Source organism: Rhincodon typus, chromosome 2, assembly GCF_021869965.1.
Source record: "Rhincodon typus isolate 14 chromosome 2, sRhiTyp1.1, whole genome shotgun sequence".
Classification (NCBI taxonomy): Eukaryota; Metazoa; Chordata; class Chondrichthyes; order Orectolobiformes; family Rhincodontidae; genus Rhincodon; species Rhincodon typus.
The window spans coordinates 61,356,370-61,377,591 of record NC_063333.1 but is presented as its reverse complement, the minus strand read 5'-3'; the positions used below and the strand labels follow the sequence as shown (position 1 = coordinate 61,377,591).

General features: G+C 40.5%; 1 protein-coding gene across 1 annotated transcript in view; it reads left to right on the top strand.

Annotated features, from left to right (window-relative positions):
* The window catches only part of LOC109927512 (tensin-3), a 381,339-nt gene that overhangs the window by 357,974 nt on the left and 2,143 nt on the right, over positions 1-21,222 (top strand). The window contains exons 21-27 of the mRNA XM_048608151.1: positions 5,338-6,020; positions 8,443-8,541; positions 9,988-10,119; positions 13,543-13,641; positions 13,749-13,826; positions 15,520-15,597; positions 17,458-17,626. Of these exons, the coding sequence (XP_048464108.1) occupies positions 5,338-6,020; positions 8,443-8,541; positions 9,988-10,119; positions 13,543-13,641; positions 13,749-13,826; positions 15,520-15,597; positions 17,458-17,626 (1,338 nt within the window). The remainder of the gene's footprint in view (positions 1-5,337; positions 6,021-8,442; positions 8,542-9,987; positions 10,120-13,542; positions 13,642-13,748; positions 13,827-15,519; positions 15,598-17,457; positions 17,627-21,222) is intronic.

The following is a 21,222-nucleotide window of genomic DNA, read 5'->3' as shown; positions in this document are numbered from 1 at the left end:
GATAACATCCACAACAATGTATTGTTTAAAAGAAGACTTCCTCATATCGCATCTGGTTCTTTTGCTGGTCACTTTTAATTATTACATTGCTAAGGAGATAATTTATTTTATTTACACAGTCAAAACCACTTATTTTGAACCCCTCTACCTATTTCCCCTCTCAACTTCTTCCTACCTTCACTGCTTTAAGCAGAACAATGTTGGCTACAAGACCAGGTCACAAGCTGGGAAGTCTGCAGTGAGAAACTCAACCAAGTCCTCAAAGACAGTTCACCATCTACAAGGTGCAACAGAGTGGCAGCAGTGTGTACCATCTACAGTATTGCACTGCAGCAACTCACCAAAACTCCTCCGGCACCTGGCTAGCCCATGACCACCCAGAAGGAGGTGCATAAGAACACCAACATTGTCCAAGACACATTCCATTCTGACTTGGAACCTTGTTGTCATTTAGTGACTGTTGCTAAGTCAAATCCTGAAACTCTCTAACAATGCTGTAGGTGTACCCACCCCCTTTGACTGCAGCAGTTCGAAAAGGGCCTCAACACCACTTCCTTGAGGGTAGTTAGGGATAGTCAACAAAGTCTGGTGTTGCCATGGTCCTCACATCCTGTGAATGAATAAAAGAAAAGTCCCAGCTCCCGTTCTCTTTACATAACCAAAGTCCTGCATCTCCAGTACTTTTGTAGCAAATCAGGGATGGTAGTGTAATGGTTATAATACAGTGCTATTAAATCAGAGTCTTAAATAAGTAGTGGGATGACACAAGTTCGAATCTGTCAGAGCAACTGGAGAATTTAAATGTACTAGAATAAATAAGTCTGCAATGACAAAGCTGGTTTCAGAAATGGTGAACAAGAAATTGTGGTTAAAACCCGTTTGGTGACTAATCTGCTTTAGGGAGTAAAATCTTCCATCTTCCATCTTTACCCAGACTGACCTGTATGTGACTTCAGATGCACAACAATGATGTTGACTCTTACCTGCCCCTGAAATAACCTCGCAAGCTACAAATCGCTGGCTTTTCCAGTGGTACAGATTCCATGAATAAATAAAAATAATCTACATCCTGTCCAATGCTTTAGCACCTTGGCTCAGATTTTGCAGCGAGCTATGAAGGAGTGCAGTCATTTTTCTTCAAGGTTAGAAATGTGGACGTACACAAACAGAAGTAGTTCTGCAGGGCTCTTCACCACAAATTTCTCCAGGGCAAGTGGACAATAGACTTTGTCAGCAACATTGTCATCCATAATATCATACCAGTATTCCATATAATCACATGAGTTAAAGAAATTAGTCAGGTATCTCCACAAAACTTGAAATAAGTCCATTATTCCACAATACTTCAGAACTGAAGTCCTCAAATTAAATAATAAATATTAAGCATCTTCACTACAGCAGTTAAACACAGATATTGCTTTTCCATGAGCCCTATTCCTCCATAAGCTTCCATGCATTGGTAAAATTTTTATGCAGGCAGGTTTCTTGTGTCTGGTACATTACTGGTCCTGAAGAACATTTACTGCCTGGTGTCTTCTACAGGGGCTGAAGGGGTATCTGTGATATCTGTGATATGTGTGAATGGAGCAAACTTTCAACCGCTCATGATTAGCAAATGCCCCACTGAAGCAAACAATGCCTAAGGACGTTTCACCTGAAACATTTAATTCACATTGAAATCTTATAGAGAATGTGAACTGAAGAAAATGAAAAAATGTATTTATAAGAGAGCAAGATGCAAAATACAAAGACAATGTTATTTTAATAAAAGGTGATCTTCAAGTCATTATACTTTGAAGGAATAGCATCACTAATTTTGAACGCCTGTACCCATCACACTCCCCACCACCCCGCAACCGCCCCCACCCCCCCACCCCAAACCCCAACCCCAACCCCTGCAGCAACTTTGCAAATTTAAACTTTTAATACCACAGCGGTTGCTCTAAGCCATTAAGATCTATATCATTAAAATAGAATTTATTCTTGAATCTGTCTGCCCTAACTTTTTCTGGAGTGTTTTGTGGATTAGTTCCAAAACATGAGTTACCTGCATACTTTTTAATGATGAGACAGTGATTTTACCAGTGCATGGAAGCTTATGGAGGAACAGGGTTCATGGGAAAGCAATTTCTGTGTTTAACTGCTGTAGTGAAGATGCTTCATATTTATTATTTTATTCCAGTTTTAAAGTTTTGTGGATTTATTTCAAGCTTTGTGGAGATACCTGATTAGTTTCTTTAAAATAAATCATTTGAAGGTCTACTGTGAACATTGGAGTCTTTTTTTTAAACAAGGCTTCCTAGAAATCATGTGACTTGTGATAACTGCGTGTTTTATTGGAGTCCTTCTGAGGTTGTTTAGCTTGGGGTTTGTTCTGGCCTTCAGTGGGGAATGAGCTTGTGAGGAAAGATCTGCTCAGATGATCTCTCTCTTGTTTCTGAGAAAACACTTGTTGGAGTCCTGAAAGAGTGATTGAAGGAACTTCTCAGTGTTATATTTCTTGAGCAATTGTGTCTGCCAACATATCAGAGAAAACCTGTGCATATTTAATGACCATTCCACAAGTACTAGACTACTGGACTGGAGGATGATAAGAATATTTCACTCCTGGTCATTTTCCCCTTCAAAGACTAAGATCTAGTAGAAAAAGTGTTTTTTAGGAAGTGAGCCTCTACAGAGTAATCCCTTTTTATCCTTTAGCTGATATGTTAACATGCGTGTTTGGTTTTTGTTATTCACTTGTGGGATGTGGACATCGCTGGCTAGGTCAGCATTTATTGCCCATCCCTAGTTGCCCTTGAGAAGGTGGTGATGAGCTGCCTCCTTGAGATGCTACAGTCCACCTGTTGCAGGTAGACACACAATGCCATTCGGGAATGTGTGTGTGTGTGTGTGTGTGTGTGTGTGTGTGTGTGTAGGCTTAATTAGAGGAATCAACGTTTACACTTCAGTGTTATAGACCTAGAATTAATCACCAGTGTCATCATACCACTTAAGCATCATAACCTTTCATTGTTATGTCAGTTTGTCCTGAAAAGGAGTAATATTTTGCGGAGTTCATTGATACTCAGTTTCCATAGGAACCTGGAAAGAAATGCAAAAGCTCAGACATGCCTGATATGTTAAGATACTGCTTCAGTATGACCGTGTCCTTTCCATGACTCCTCATATAATTACCGTTACCTGGCAATCATAAAATTTGCTGGATTTAGGAATTAAACTTAGGAAATGGTATCCCAGATGCTGTGCCTGAACTTAATATTCAAGTAAAGCTCTCACTTGTTGGAGACCGATCCAACAACATCATTCCTAGCCTACAGAAAGCATTTGTGAAAAATAGTGGGCAGAAATCCAGACGTACAGATGTCTGTTCACTTTTCCAAATGGGGTCAGACAATTTTGAGCTCATGTCTTTGATAATCCTGATTAGAAAACCAAGGCTTCGCTGCCAAGATGAGATCACTCTCATGCAATGCTCAAGAGCTCCTGCAGTGTTGTCACTAGGATATCTGTATCATGTAATATCCCTGGTACTGAATTGAGATCTTTTTGCACGAACAGCAAACTGGCTGAATGACTAGTTTGAGACTGTTTGCGTCATTTCATTTTGCACCTTCTTGCTACCACACATTTCCACTCTGCGCCTCTTTTTCTTTACGTTTTATCTTTGCTTTTTGAAGAATTTCTGTTGTCCTTTTTTCTTTTGATAAAGTACTTTGTGAATAAAATATTGACGTGGTAGGGGTGAATTTTCTGAGGGTCTTCTTGTCCATCATAACTTTGATGAAAAAACCACGCAAATCCCAGAACGACATAAAAACCTAATACCGTGTTCCTGGCGGTATACCGGGCTCTTCTAACAAAGTTAGAGCAGAAAGGCCTTTATAGAATTTCACTCCCTATATATTCCGTGTTCTACAAGAGCCATGGACCTCCCCCAGAGCAATTTACATCACAAGGCAAGTACGGTGCATAAACCCTTCTTCCCAATCAAACCCAAATCACATTTTCCCCACAGGAAGCAGGAGGGTTTTCTTGTATATTCCAGTGAAGCTCTTAAAATGCGTGGTAAATAATTCCACTGTTTCCCACAGGGCAACAGAAAAACGGATAGATGGTGTTTCCTTGCCGCACTCCAAAATAAACATTCAGAACGTTTGCAAAAATAAAACACATGCCACCCATCAAACAAGAGGGGGAAAAAAATGCCCACAAAAAAAAAATTACAGGATTGAGAACCTCTACTTAAATGCATTTCATTTGGACCAAAAAAAGTTCAGTCCTATTTAATCTCTTTATCTCTCTCTCTGTCTCTTTCTGTGTGTCTTAAATCTATTCCCATCCTCTCTGTGATCCAGCATGTAAGCTTTCTTCTTTATTTCAATTGATTATGCTTGCTATTGAGGCCACTGTTTTAGCCCAAGAATCTTGTCAGTGTTAGCAGAATTGAAAACAACTTACAAACATATTGTAAATATTTTGAGGCAAGGTCATGAAAAAGAAGGACTGGTTGATCACTGAAAAAGAGATATACATTGGAGGCTGGTGAGCACAGCAGGATGCTAGAAATCTCAAAAGTAAAGGTTGCTTGAGACTTGGTTATTGAAGGCTGCAGCAAACCATGGGCAAGGACTTTCATTTGAGCTGCAGCATTCTATATCATCTTGGACTGGATTCACATGAGGAAAAGAAAGACTTCTGAGAGAAAAATGAAGCAAACTGTCCCTCACCGAAAAAGACTGAAGATTAATTTTTAAGTATTAATTTCATTCCTTTTGGTGCTAGAGTATGTAGTAGCCAAAGTCCTACAAGTAGATTCGTTTGTACTGTTTGCATTGATACTCCTGTGGTCAATGTTCACCATAATTGCAACTTAAGATTGAGCTGAGCATTAGTAATTCCAGATCCTGAGTTGCAATATTTTATACTACAGCAAAACTGGATAACACTTGTCTGCTGTATACTTTTTAAGAACATCAAATTTGTTCATGATCTGCTTAGGTTATGCTGTACACTTGAGGTTGAGAATCATCTGTAATTCCATTGTGAATGTGATATTGGGTTTTCCTTGCAGGTCAAGTGGCTTGAATGGCCTTGTAAACAAAAAAATGTACACCTAATGGCTAAAGCACTGGACAGATTAATTTTTTTGCATGATTTTAATGATAGGTTTTAACAATCAAAAGCAAAATTGGATGCTCAGAAAAACAATGAGAAAAAATATGAGCCAATTCATCCAAATTTAAAGAGATGAGGATGAGGGAAATCTCATACTGGGTTTATGCACTAATAACTACATTATTTGTATTTATGTGTTTTTTTTTGTCTCCCTGACAGCCCACCTGCCTGGTTGGACAGTGCCCAGAAAGGAGTGCCACCAGTAAGTGGGGTCAGCAGATCAACAGGAAGCTGTCTTGGTTCCTCAGAGCTTGGTGTTAACTCCAGAAAACCACCAAAAGAGGCCTCTATCCTGTCGCAGTTTCCTTCTTCAGGAACGCAAGTTATCTCTCCCATCAACCACACTGTTCACATGAGTAGTTCTGAGCGGCAAACTTCAAACCTACAACAGAACAGTGCTGGAGGAAGCCCTGCAAAGCATCCTTTGCCTGCAGATTCCAGTAACCAGGGTTACTTGCACTACAATGTCGACAGTGGACCTCAGTATGATGGAGAACAAGCCATGCTATCCAGTCTTTCTACAGGATCAAACAACCCTGCTTCAAACATGAATTCCCCAGCGACTGGTTTCTTGGGTAATAGTAGTCTGCAAGAGGGAGTGCTTACAGCAGTTAGTGGCCAAGCACAAAGCAGTGCGACACTGATGAATGATGTTTTGAGTCTGAATGTGCATCCTCCATTACCAGAGAAGAAACGGATTTCTGAGGGAGATCATTCGTTTACCTCCATCTCACCAGCTTCAAGTGGTTTTTCCAGTCCCCACAGTGGAAGTACTATTAGCATTCCATTCCCCAGTGTCCTTCCTGACTTTTCTAAAGTCGTAAATACTTCTGTTTCACAAGGTAAGTGCTGTGATTGTGGTATCTCAATATGTGGTTGTTAAAAATGTTCCATATCCAACTATGCTTGCAGTCAGTTAGTATACTTATTTAAATACTTGACTTTTGTCATTTAATTGTTTGCAAAGAATTAATATTCCTTTTGATATAAGTGACTTTCACTTGGGGCCACCAACCATTTCCTGAGTGGAGTTATAAAGGGCAGTTATTGGAAAGCCACATGCTGTGCACACAACCCACCCACAGCGAGAAAACCACCTCCCATGGCGGCAGCAATTGCAACTTGTTTACATTTCATGGTTGTTGCTGAATCGACACTGTCACCAACACTATTGTAATTTTACAGGCACGTTGAGTACCCTACTGTCATCTGCTTCGATTTCTGGTTTCCCCCAATATTTAGTTGGAAGAAAATTTAAGAAAAGACTAGAATCCAAAACAGGGAGAACTAATTTGCAAAGTGTTGGGAATGAGGCTCTGCAGTCATTTTAAATGAATGCGCACTTCATGAATAGTTCAGCGACATAGTTTGGATTTTTAGGTTTGCCTTGATCTTGGAGTCTGAGACAGAGTTTAACAGTGGTATTACCATAGAATTTGTAAATATTTGCTAACTGTTAGGAAAATTCTGTTTCATAATTTGTATTATTGGAGCTCAGGTCATTGTAGCTGTGATACAGTGGGTTTATTTGATTCATGTAAGCCTTGTGGTTGCTTTCCTCTATTCAGGATTGGGCACCAAATATGCACTTCCTTATCCACTGATGAGGGCAGCTCTGGACAGTTTTCGAAAACATTTTTAACATTGGTTGTCTTCTGGAAGCAGGTGTTTTCAGTTACTGCAAATTACATGAATCTTTAGTTCAAAATTTCACCTTCCACTTAGGGAGTTGCCGGGCCCTAAAGAAGAGAAAATAGACCAGGACTTTCATTCCCAAACACAGGGGATTACATGAACCTGGATTTCCTTTCTGGCCACTCCAAGCAAATGCAATTTATAATTTTTAAAAAATCCCCATGTCTAAAACAGAAAAAGCTGAAAAATGCATTGCAGACCAGTCAGCATAAGTAGAATGATATGTAAGTTCATGTTGCTGGTGGACACAAAACCCTTTATCAGAACTGTCTGTATGTCGAATATTGGGTTGTTGACTGCTAACTTAAAATAACCAATCCTAACCCTTCAGTACTTTTAATTGCTTCTTGTGTACACTTAGTGGTGATTTCAGGTCAGAATGCAGTTTTTTAGTGGTATGTTGTACCTATATTTTGAAGATTAGCAAGTTCATTTAATTCCCCAATGGGAAAATTGTGGCAAAGGAGAAGTAAGCTCAAGGTGAATACAGAAAAAATTGCGGCCAATGTTAATCTTAAAAAAAAGCCTAGACCACAGGATTTAATTAGTGCTGCATCTGTTTAACCTAAGTAACTGAAACTTTGAAATACGGCTGGGTGCTTTGTGCTGCCTGACACTGAACTGAAAGGCCATTCCAATGTAAAACTGGACAGCTGTTCAGTTATTGTAACTTCAGCAGTTACAGCCTGAGAACACTGTCAGTGTTAGTAATATTGCAGCACCAGTTTGACCTCATATCATTCTTGAATCTCTGTGGTACCCCTTTTGTTATTTTTAACCATTTCCAGCCCTCCACTCCAGAAACCATTGATTACTTGTTGTGGAATAGGTTCGGGGGTGCCCGGAACTTTTATTATCATGTCCACAGGATTGTTATTTACGTGTGAATTCTTAAAATTAAACATTAGGAGAATCTTCAGTCCAGCACAAACCTGGCTGGAAATCCAAACACACTCTCAATGAGCAGTGACAGGAGAGAAAACCATGTTTAGTTTCTCCTTTCTTAATCCACTGGGGATAAGGCTTATTGTCACAGCCCTGTTACTGTCCTTGACAGTGTAAACCAGCGAATGAACATGATCTCCTGGTCTGTCAGTTTCAGCTTATTAAGGGCTAACAATGGTTTATATGTCTCAAAATGCCTGTTCACAATATCAAACACTTTTTCCTTATTCGATGATATGATGACTTTGAAACCATGATAAGTAAGTGCATGCATGTTGGTGCCACATCAGTGATTATTTTTCAAAGTTGAATAAGGCTAAAGGCCTAAGAAAATCATTTTGAAGTGATTAATATTTTAAAGGTGATGAAGTATGATTTTTTGATGGTAGAAAATACTGTAAACTCTCAGCCAAACTTGCAACATCAGTGGAGAGAGAATCTTTTGAGTCAATGATCTTACATCATTCACATTTTGTAATTTTATGAATTGTGTTGCAAAACGGGTTCACATAATCTGGTTGTTTTGTCAATCATGATCTGTGTTCCTTTTTTCAATATGAAATTGAAGCCGAAATTGAAAAGTACATCTTCCATATATTGATTTTGTTTTTCCCCCCACTCTAGTTACAGAAACTGCTTTCTCATCCGACAAACATGTCACTGTCAAATTTGTGCAAGACACGTCCAAATTTTGGTATAAACCGGAAATATCACGTGAACAAGGTGAGGCAAAGGCACTTTGTGTCTTTTGGTCAAGTCTGAGTTAGTGAAAGATTAAATAGCATCTTGAGTGACCTAATCTTATTTGCCAATACAGCATTATTAATTCCTGTTTTTGAGTCGGTGCAAACTGGAATAGGGAACTTGCAAGACATGGGAGTGTGCAACTATTAATTTAGCACAGTAAGAATTTCTAATCCTGTTGGACTGTTGGAAGGAAAAGTGAAAGGGATTCTTTTTCTCCGTTCTATTCCTTTCCTAATCATTATTGACGAAAATGACAAATTGGAAATAATTGACACAAGATGTTTTCTCATAGTGTTATTGCTGCAATCAATGTCTAAAAATTTGTAGAGGATTTCAACTCACTGATTTACCCGGAGCTGTATGCTCAGTACTGCTTCTGTTATTAGACTGGACACCATGTTATATATACTGTATCATTGGCCCCATATGTTGGCAATGAAATAAATTCAATGGATTACCAACAACTTAACTCTGTAATGTGTCCAGTAAAATCATCTTTTTCATTAATTCTGTATGTGGAATTCGTGCATGTATTGTGTTTCTGTCACATTCTGTAATGTCACTGGGAATGTGTCATAGGAATTCATGACAGAGAAAAATAATAATTCCATGTTGATTTCTTCTGGTTTCAAACTGTGAACCTGAAAACCTGTCTCAGCAAAGCTGTATTCTGACATTGACCTCAGACTGCTTACTGATAAATATGTGGCCTAAAGAGCAGACAAGATTAAATGAACTCTGACTCAGCAGCAATTAATAAGCAATGTATTGTGCGTTATTGCTGTGCTAATCCTATAACGCTTAAATTATACATTGGTAAATCATTTCTCTTCTGATAGGCAGCAGGAAATCAACTTCTTTAATTATAAATTCTTTAGTTTAATTTTTCATAACGTTGCCAAGAGAAGATGAGATTTATTACACAAACATTTATAAATACTCTGAATGCTGAGAGATTTAAAAACTTGAATTACTTAGATTGTGTAAAAATCAAGCTCTATCCACCTTTCAGATCTTTTTTCTAAAAGTTTCATTTTATGGGCTGGAAAAACAGTTTGAATGCCTGCTATTAGTCTTCTTATCAGATGGCATCAACCAGATTCCCTAAAACCTGAGCATTGTCACCATCAGTGATAGATGCATTTCAGTATTAAAACTAGGATCGAAGCCACATACTCTGTCGATCGTTAATATTTTGTGCCTCTCAGTTACTCTGTATATCTCAATGTGGGCTAAAAGAAACTAGGGACAGGGTGAGTTCAGTATTAACATGCATGTGAAGTTAAATACGAAACAATGTATAGATTTCTTCAGTGATCTAAACAATTCTAATAAGAATATTTTCTTATGGTCTTTGGAAATAATTCCTATTCGGAGTCTTCTCTAAGCTTAATTATTAATGAGTACTCATTCTACCTGCAGCCATTGCAATACTAAAGGACAAAGAGCCTGGGTCATTCATTGTACGGGACAGCCACTCGTTCCGAGGTGCCTATGGATTGGCAATGAAAGTTGCTACACCTCCTGCTTCAGTGCTACAGCAAAACAAGAAAGGTATTGCATGTTTCATACAGACTGTGTATTTCCTTTACACTTTGATCAACGACTTGGAATGTGACTCATGCCTTCAATGTTGAAAAATGCCTTAGGTACTGTGCAGGTGTCATTACATAATCAATGGCAAAGTGTGAAGGAAGTGTTTAAAAATGAGTCAGAAAGTCACAGGTGGAATGGAGAGGCTGAGGAGCAAGTCCAGAGAACAAGACTAATATGATGGAAGAATTTAGCAATAGTTGTCGGATGAAGAGAAGGTGGTACTGAATCAAAAGCTAGAATCAAGGAAATGAATACTTAAAGAGGGGTTTTGGAGTTTAAGGCTTGTAAATATAGATTATTGTAAGGCAACGGTTTTAAAACAAGAACAAGAATTTAAAACGGTGTGTTGAGTCTGCTGAATGGGTGCAATAGAGAAATGAGATTTTCCACAGTAGAAAACTCAAACAGCAAACTTTATGAAAGATTGGAGATGATGAAGAGAAGAGGATAGAAGGCCCTAAGATCATAACACATCAGTGTAGAATTAGCCCATTCGGCCCATCAAGTCTGCTGCACCATTCGATCAGGCTGGTGTGTGTCTCAATCCTGTTGTCCTGCCTTCTTCCCGTAACACTTGATCCGCTTACTAATCAAGAACCTATCCATCTCTGTCTTAAATACATTCAATGACTTGACCTCCACAGCTACAGCAGTGAGGGAACCATTGCTGGAGTCATATGATGGGACAGAAGTGGGAATTTTGCAGAGGTTAAAGGGAACAATCTTGGTGTGGGACAGAGAATGGGATTCAATGATTAGCTCAGGATTAAATCTCACAATAAGACAGAAACTGTTTGCTTCAGCCTGAGAGGTTTTGGAGGTAAATTCGGTCAGGATCAAAGATATTGAGTCTGTAGTGAAACTAAAGGAAATAGTTTCAGTCATCTAAAGGATGGACCTAAATTGTGGCTTAACCATGACTTGATTTCAAAGCAAGAGTAGAACATTCAAGAGGTCAGTGAAAATGGTGATGGAGGAGAATTAGATAATGACATATATTTGTGAGCTAAGCTGAAACCCAAGGCTCTGAAAGATGCTATCATTCAAGGTGCAATATATAGGGCTTCTAAACTCCAGAAATGATGATGCAGGAAAGAGTAGCACAGCTGAATGTATTTGAGCTAGGAACAAAACAATGCAAAGAGCTTTGCTGCATTGGGAAAGGAGTGGGCGGGAAAGCTCACACAAGGGCAAAGCATGGAGAATGGAGATAAGAACCATGCCAGCTGTTTTGAAATCTATTCAATAGTTTGTTCTATGTGATGGCAATATCCTTGAGTATATTTAGCCTCGCGAAAAGGGCTGCAATTTCTTTTATCGTAACAGAGGGATCTCAAAAATATCAGTCAACCTAGTGTGCACATTCTCGGTGGTCCTTGCATTGTCCCCAAAGTAAAGCATTGGAAATGGGACACAACACTCCACCTGTGGCCAAGTTAGTTCGGGTTTACCATATCTATTTAAGTTTTGTATTAGTGGTCTTATTTACACGACCTGGGCTCACTGTTTTATTTTGCAACTCGTCCTTTCACTTTTAAAGATTGGTGTATTTGAAGCCCTAAATCTTTCTGTTTCTCTAATCCTTTTAAATCTACTTCTTAATGTATATCTCCTTAATTTTCCTACTCAAGCCATATCACTTTGTACTTTTCTACACTAGAATTTAATTTGACATTATTCAGCACAATCAACTAACTGATATGTAAATTGTGAAAAGGATAGTGTAGAATTTCAAAAGGACCGAGACAAGTTGGTGGAATTGGTGAGCAGCAGACGGGTGAAGCTCAATGCAGAGAAATATGATGTGTTTGATTTTCGTTGGAAAATCATAGAATCCTTACAGTGCAAAAAGAGGCCATTCAGCCCATATAGTCTGCACCAACCCTCTGAAAAGCATCCCACCCAGACTCAGCCCCACTAACCTGTTCCTGTCATCCCACACTTACCATGGTTAACCCCCACCTAACCTGCATGCCCCTGGACACTACAGTGCACCACCCTGCCTGTCTTTGGCCTGTGGGAGGAAACCGGCGCACCCAGTGGAAACCCACGCAGACACTGGGAGAATGTGCAGACTGCACGCAGTCACCCGAGGGTGTAACCGAAACTGAGGCGGGTCCCTGGAACTGAGGCGGCAGTGCTAACCACAGAGCGACTGCGCTGCCCATTTTTAAAATCGTGAATAAGAACAGAAGTCCCCCCACCCCGGCCTGCTCTGCCATTCGGTAAGATCATGGCACTGGTTTGTGTTTTGAATTCCACTTTCCCATCTATCCTGATGACCTCTGATTCCCTTTCCTAACAAGAATCCACATCTCTCTTTTTAAAAAAAAATCAATAACCTTCTTAGGTACAGTGTTCCAAAATCTCACAACTCTCTGGGAACATTTCTCCTCATCTCAGCACTGAAAGTGCAACTCCTAATTTAAAAACAGTGACCTCGGGTTCTGGACTGACCCATGAGAAGAAACATCTTTTCCACGTCCACCTTGTCAACACTCGTTTAGGATCTTATGCACTTGAATCAAGTTATCCCCTCGTTCTTCTGAACTTCAGTGGAAACTAACCCAATCCATCCAACATGTATTCATGAGGTAATCCGTTCACTCCAGATATCGATCTAGTAAACCTCCTCTGAACCACCACCAATGTGGAGAGACAAAACAAAATAGGGTAAAGGTCTAGAGGGGTGCTGAAGCAAAGGTCCCTGAGTGTATGTGCACATAAATCATTGGGAAACCTGTCAGTGTGGTTAATAGAGCATACAGTACATCAGGCTATATTAATAAGGGCATAAGAGTACAAGAGCAAGGATATTATGTTAAACTTACATTGAAAATTGGTTCGGCCTCTAGTGGAGTTTTACGTCCTGTTCTGGGTGACACGTTTTAGGAAAACTCTGAAGGCATTACAGAGTGAAGGAAAAAATTCATGAGAATGGGTCCAGGGAAGAGGAATTTCAGTTACACAGATTGAAGAAGCTGAAACTGTTTTTCCTGGATAAAATGTGTCAAGATGAGATTTGATAGAGGCATTCAAAATCATGGGGTGTCTGGAAAGATGGAGACAGATGGAAGAACTGAGAACAAGCGAGCGCTGATTTAATGTAATCGGAAAAGAAAGCAATGAAGACATGAGTTTTCTCATGCAGTAAGTAGTATGCGCTGACAGTGTTTTGGAGTCATTTAACTGAGGCATTCAAGGGCGTAATTTTCTGAAAAGAACAAGATTGTGCAGGATTACAGTGAGAAAGCAGGGAAATGGTACCAGTTGAATTGCTTGTTACAAGAGCTGGCACAGACATGATGGACCAAATGGCCGCCTTCAGTGCTGGAGCAATTCTGTGATGTGTAAACTTGTGTTTCTTTATTCTTCACACAGCTTTGGGAGACTTATCAAATGAGCTGGTCAGACATTTCCTGATTGAATGTACCCAGAAAGGAGTACGATTAAAGGGTTGCCCCAATGAGCCATACTTTGGTATGTTTTTATGTTTACTCTTTAGAAGCACAGCCAAGATGTTCCAGCTGTTTTTAACCTGAATTTCTTCCTATGCATCTAATATGCATTTCTGTGTTTCTAATCAGGGAGTCTGACTGCCTTGGTTTATCAACATTCCATCACACCACTGGCATTGCCTTGCAAGTTACTCATCCCTGACAGAGGTAAATATATAAGTTGGCAGAAGAACATTGTTGAAAAACTGTTCTGATTAATACTGTCAAACTGATGCAATTAGAATCATATATACAAAGTGTTCCTTTTCAAAATGAATGCAGCTCAAAATATGCTAGCTCATTTTTACTTCTGTTGTAAAATGAATCGTTATCATTTTGAAGGTTTAAATTAGCCTGTTAGATTTTCCATAATAACATAATTTAAACTTGAATCTCAATTGTCAAGCCTCAGACAAAGTCAAATAGAGCTTTGTATCTTGACAGGGAATACACAAGTGCTGGGAGTGACAAATTGCATGCTTTTGAAATTTAAAAAGAAAGACAACTTAAAGGGCAGTGTCACAATAGGTAGAGAGAAGAATTGATAGACCCAGAAACCTTCTGAAGCACCTCAGAAACTATGAGTAGCTTTGGCCAAGCTTAAAAACGCAAAAGCCAAATATTGAAATCCAAGGTTAAAGTTGACGTGACAGAGCACTTCTTGAATTGTTTAGAAGGCTGTCTAGGGCTCGGTTAGCTTAGTTGCCTCACTGCTAGAGTGCGGTGCAGAATAATGTCAGCAGCATGAATTTTATCCCTGTTATGGTAATTCAAGGCAGCCTGCCTCTTCAGCTTGTCACACATTTGATCTGGAGTGCTCAAATTGTATAACCAAATGTCTCTTTCTAATAGTTCCCTGTGGACTATTGTTAATTACTCACCCAACCCTGATGTAAAGATGGTGTTTCATAAGGGATAGCAAAGAGTGTGGCCCATAACAACACCGTCATGTGCTTCTAAATATGCATTCCAACAGTGACTACATTAGTGCAGCCAGTCCCAATCAAAAATTGGAATAGCGCATTTCCGTTATACTGTGTTTTAGTGCTATGTTATCCAAAAGAACGAGACTATTGCTAATGCTACACAAAGGCGCAATTTATTTTTAGTACTTTCTAAATTCTGCAGCCCAGTGTCTTAATTGTGGTGATGAAATGATAATGATATACTGTCTGTCCTTTCCAGTGGCTGGATTCTTTCCTCTGCCTCTTATAGCTCTGTCAAGTCTGCCAGAAACCATTACTAAATAATACCCCCATTTTGGCAGCTTCCTTTGCGGTTCAAGCAGATTTTCAGGACATTACAAAATTAGTCATCCTTTTTTTTAATGGTAGTTTATTTATCATAGAATCCCTACAGTGTGGAAACAGGCCTTTTGGCCCAACAAGTCCACACCGACTCTTGCAGCATCCCACCCAGACCCATCCCCCTGGGACTCACCTAATCTACACGTCCCTCAACACTATGGGCAATTTTTCATGACCAATCCACCTAGCCCGCACATTTTTGGACCGTGGTAGGAAACCGCAGCACCCGGAGGAAACCCTCGCAGATACGGGGAGAACGTCTGTGTGGAGTTTGCACAGTCACCCGAGGGTGGAATCGAACCTGGGTCCCTGGCGCTGTGAGGCAGCAGTGCTAACCACTGAGCCACCGTGCTTTGTTTTCTGATTATTAATAATGAGGCTCTCTGAGTTGTTTCTCTAAAATGCTCATCTCCTGAATCTGAAGGCCTTTGCCTGGGATTATAGTTAGCTTTATTTTCTAAAGCTCTCAGTTAATTCATTAGTGCTGAACAGCTTACTCAAGTAAGAGATCAGAACTGGAGATTTGAATATGTTTTTACATTTTTATTTAATAGATCCTTTAGAAGATGGAATAGCTGCTTCCACACAGGCTGCCACAAACTCTGCTGCAGAATTGTTGAAGCAAGGAGCAGGTAAACATACTGTAGTACTGCTGTGGCAGGTCTCCTGTGGCTGACACATTTATAATTGTCTAATAACCTGCCTTGTAAAATCATAGTTCACCTGTTTCAGACCTTTTAGCAAGCTTATAAGATATTTGGCTGAATCTTGTATGTTGGCTCAGTGTAACATTTGTCGAGCTCCACGGAGGGTTTCTCTATGCGTGGCTCAGTGAGATTTCTTGCCATGTTGCCCAAATCTTCCAAATTAACTACCTACCCTGGCCTTTTGGTGCCCCTCTTGCCTGATGCTCACATACTTTTACCACTCATCGTACTGGGAAGAACTGCTTATCCCGAGATAAATCATCGCCCCTGGTAACTGCGTCCATAGTTGAAAGACTGTGCTCCTGCACTAACACTGGTGTTCTGAAGCTGCCCTGATCGGCACCAGACTAATTCAGAAAGATGTCAGATGTGGGGGCACACTCAGTGTGTCTGGGCCCTCTGTACACAATACCCTGACCATATATCCAAGGCCATGGGCTCCTGTGTATGGCAGGCTCCCTCCAACTACAGAATCTGAGACTGTGCATGGATGTTGTGGGAGGGAAAGAAAAAAACACATTGAGGGCACATTGATGTCACAGGTGACATTTCACTGTAAATAAAGTCTGATATTTGTTCAAATATGCTCACAATGCAACTACATCTGTTAGCCGAGACAACAAGGTGCAGGGCTGGATGAACACAGCAGGCCCTGCACCTTGTTGTCTCAGATTCTCCAGCATCTGCAGTTCCTACTATCTCTACATCTGTTAGCCCATGTCTGTGTCACCCCCTATTGTGACCTTTGCACTGTGAGGTCCCACTTCCGTTCACATGCATGATGTTCCATGGAGCAATGCCGAGCTTGAGAGGCTGCTGCACCGAATGTGGCCAATGTAAACAGTGCGTTTTGAAGGGACTCTGGAAATATTGCTTGTGTTAGTTTGGCATCACAGACCTCAGTGGCCAAAGGAGACGGTCTTGGATGAAATGGTCACCAAAGTTTGATGCTGTGTGGTGCATAGCGCACAGTGAGACAGCTGGGTAATGGTCTCCAGGGACTGGGAGCCTTCTGCTGTGTATCCTCGACAGTGACTGGGTCTCTGTGTAGTGTTGTTACCCTTTGAAGGGCCTCCCCTTGGTTTCCACACAAGTAGAGGCATGTACCCTACCCACTGTGCAGCTGCAGTTTCCAGAATCATAGAAAATGTCAGCGAGTGCTCCTCAGACAGTAATATCCATGCTCCATCTTTACATATTGGTGAGGACCAGAACATCCAAATCCCCTTCCTGAAGCTCTGCATTAACTCCACTGGCTTTGCATCTCATCAGGTCCTTACCCAAACCGCTTGTGCACAGTTGCCCATTGCCAAATCCACCCCCAGTCCCTATTGAGCAGGACTGTGCTCTGTTTGAGCATAACTCTTGCCCTGCCACCACCCCATCACCTCCTGTACCTCGTGACAATCTTGTCTCGACACCTGGAACTCTGTTTGAAAATGCACCGAGTTGCTCCTGACGCAGAGAAAAGCTTTCCTGACTTCTCTCACAGTTCTCCTGCCATAACCCATGTCATTCAGGTTTCTATAAGATTCCACCCATTGTATATTCTAGTAACATTGTCAAACGCTTAGTACACTTTGTCTGTTGTAATGATGACTGGAAGTTTGCTCTGTGGTTGTCACTGAATACGCCATAATAATTGCAAACATTAAAATAATTAGTAGAAATAGATGAATATTTGCGAGCAAAAAAACTTTAGTTAGTTACAAAATAGTCTATGAGAAATGATCGTGATCCGAGAAGTGTAATTTGAAAGGTTTTCCTCATGTTTTTTTGTTTCAGCCTGTAATGTGTGGTATTTAAATTCTGTGGATATGGAGTCTCTGACAGGCCGTTATGCAATCGAAAAAGCAACATCAGAAACATTGGGGCAGACACCTTCTCTAGCCTCCACTGTTGTACATTTTAAAGTATCTGCCCAAGGCATTACTCTGACTGACAATCAAAGAAAGTAAGTATGCCCTGTATTTTAACTTGGACTTGCACAGGAAGAGTAAACTGAAACCTCACCTAACAGTTTCCTGATTTTGGCCAAGTCTTTAGAGCCAAATAATTTTAATTCTTCGTGGTAAATGTTCAGACATTTTACAGGGAAAATGGACAGTGAAACACACACTATCACAAATCAGTTGAGGCAGTGGATAAAAATTATCCAGTATATTAGAAAATTCCAAAATATTAATTGAGATACATGAAGCAATACTAAAGTAGCTGTTTAAACTGAGAATATTTTGGAAATTGGATGCTGAAGATACAGGGACGGCACGGAAGCTCAGCGGTTAGCACTCACATCGCCAGAGACCTGGGTTCAATTCCACCCTCCGGCGATTGTCTGTGTGGAGTTTGTACATTCTGTCCATGGGATGCTCCGATTTCTTCCCACAATCCAAAGATATGTAGGTTAGATGGATTGGCTATGCTAAACGTAGGGTTACAGCTTTGAAAGGTGCTGTATAAGGAGCCTTAGTGAATTACTGCAGTGTGCATCATAGATGGTACACAGTACTGTGATGGTATAGTGCCTATGGTGAAGGAAATGAATACTGAAGGTGATGCATATGGTTTCAACCAAGCAAGTTGCTTTGTCCTGGATGGTATCCAGTTTTGAGTATTTTTGAAGCTGTATTCATCCAGGCAAGTGGAGAGTATTCTATCATACTCCTGACTTGTGCCTTGTAACAGGTGAGCAATCATTTGTGGAGGCAGGTAGTGAGTTCCTCACCCCAAGATTCCTTTTGTCTGCCTTGCTGTTGGAGCCATTGTATTTATATGGCTGGTCCAGTTCTATTTCTGATCAATGATAACTTCCAAGGTTGTTGTTAGTGGGGGATTCGGTGATGGCAACACCATTCAATGTTAAGGGGCAATGCTTAGATTCTCTTGTTGAAGATGGTCATTACCTGCCACTTGTGTGTCATAAAAGCTACTAGGCACTTATCAGTCCAAGCCTGACCTCACAGATATAGACTACTTCAGTACCATTGAAAAAGACAAGGGCAGCAGTTACATGGGAGCGCCACCACGTGCAAATTTCCCTCCAAGCCACAAGCCATCCGATTTGGAATGGAATTGCTATTCCATTATTGTTGGGTGAAAATCCTGAAACTTACCCCCTAACAGCCAAAGCAAAGCAAGAAGTCAGTGCTACTACATGACCAACAGTGATGCAGTGCCTCTGAAGAGACCTGAGGCTGGATTCCCATCTTTGAGGCATGTTAGCAGGAGTTGAGAAATTTCCCAACTTCACACTAACAGCACTGTGGAATTCTGCACCCCAAGCACTCCGGTGGTTCAAGAAGGCTGCTCACCCATGCCATCTTGAGGGCAATTACTGATGGGCAGTGAATGCCAGCACAGCCAGTGATGCCTAGTTACACATATAATCATACTTCTGGAAAAGTTAGAGCAGAGGAACAGGAGCAGCTTTGAAGAATCTCCAGGCTGTTGTATTTAAGTTAAATGTCTTTCGCCTAATCATATTTAAGATACAGAATGATCCTTTACTGACACGAGGGCTGCACTTTCATGGAGTCATGGAGCCCGCACCCTGCAATTGAAACCTGGTTGGCTCCAGTGCAGCGATCGTCTTTGTTTTCCAGCATGTTCATGGAGTTGGGCTAGCTTTTCAAGGGTATAAGGTTCACCTCAGAACTGTCATGAGGCATGAGAAGCCTTTTAAATATAAAGTTCAAAAAGGTCTCCGCCATGCTGAGCTATCCCGATCTCGTTATGCATTATTGGCTGAGCGCTCAGACTTCCACTTAAACTATTGAAACATCTCCATGCCCCCAAAACATATTCGGTTGGCTATAGCTCTGATCTCTTCTGTCAGTCGCACAGTATTTATTTACACAAGATATAGGATTCAAATACTTGTGGTGTTTGCTTTGATGCTTTATTCAAGACTGGATAATTGACCCTTTTATTGCCTTGTAGTGAAAAGTGTTTTCTTTTGAGTGTGGAAAGTTATGAAGGAATATTTTTTAAAAAAGCTTTTCTCCCACATATTGTCAATATAGAGTTCATTTCTCCTATACAGGTGGTGGAATCAGCACTGAAATGCCGTATCTTGGCATGGAGGGTATAACGGGTTATGGGGATTGTTAGACTGGCATGAGGTGGCATGGATGGAATGTGGAGGGCATGAGGGATGAGGGCTTGAGTGGCCTTACTGTTTTTGTTACAACCAGGATAAAGTCCCTCAGCACTGAGATGACCATTTTAAACTGCCCTCTTCAAAATCCCACCTTTGCAGACGCTTCCTCCAAGGTCAGGAAGCCAAGTTGGGAATTGTCCTGACTCATGTTATTTGTCCCAGATGAAAATCTAGCCCCAGGTCTCTTCAGAGGCACTGTATCTTCTCTGGTGATGCAGTGACACTGAATATTGCACAGTACTGTCTTCATGCTTTGCTTCTGGCAATTCAGTTTTCAGGCTAAATTGAGAGAAGCAACTATTTTGGGAGGGTAATGAGTAGGAATTACCTTTTAAAAATGTTAAACATGTAATTTTAAAGTAAATTAGAAGGAGTAAACTTTTTCTGGCAACAAGTCTGCAGTGATGTTTTCTCATTGGCAACTGCTTGTTGAATTTAAAGGGTAATTCGAACACAGTGGAATTAAAAGCAAATAATTCTCTTTCCTATTAGCTAAGATGAAAAATTACAAATTCTGCACGGAACTGAAAGATGCAACAAAATCTAGTTCCATTATTGGCTTTTAAATCTGAGTTTTCTTTCTTGACTTACAATATATTTCTCCAGTTATCTCATTTGCCCAGGTGATTACTTTTTTTAGGCCTACACAGGATCCATTTTGAACATAGCTCTGACATTCCTGTATATCCCATAAAATCCCGTATTAGACTCACTTTCCAATAAGTCACTGCTTAAGTTCAGTCTCTTTTTCTCCAATGCAGAGCAATATGAGATATGGAGGCCATTTAGCACCTCAAATCAGTAAATGTGATTGCTCTGAGAAGTAACTCTATAAATCCGCCTGTGTGCGGTATCACTTAGTTCCTTCAGCTCACAAAAAGCCACCATTTTGAAGTCTAAAATTAACCCTAGTAATGCATCTATCAATTGGAGCACCTATACCCAAGTGTATAGGGGTGATAGGCCCTAGTGACATTAGGACATTTAGCCTCTTGATCCTACTCTGCCAGTGTCTAAATCATGGCTGATCGTCTAGCTCAATCCCACTTTCCCACACTTGAATATCTAGAGATCTATCAATCTCTGTCTTGAATGTAGTCAATGGCTATGCCTCTACAGCAGTCTTTGGGAGCAAATTCCTTTTTAAAAAAATAAGTCCAAAATGACCTGCCCCTTACTTGAAGACTGTGCCCCCTGTTTCTAGGCTTAGCATCAAGGAAAACATCGTTCCTGCATGTACTCTTAATAAGCACTCAAAGAATTCTGTATTTTTCAATGAGATTGCCACTCAATTTTCCAGACTCTAGAGTATATGTCAGTATCTTCACAGGACAACCCTGCTTTCTAAGGAATCAGAGATAGTAGGAGCTGCAGATGCTGGAGAATCTGAG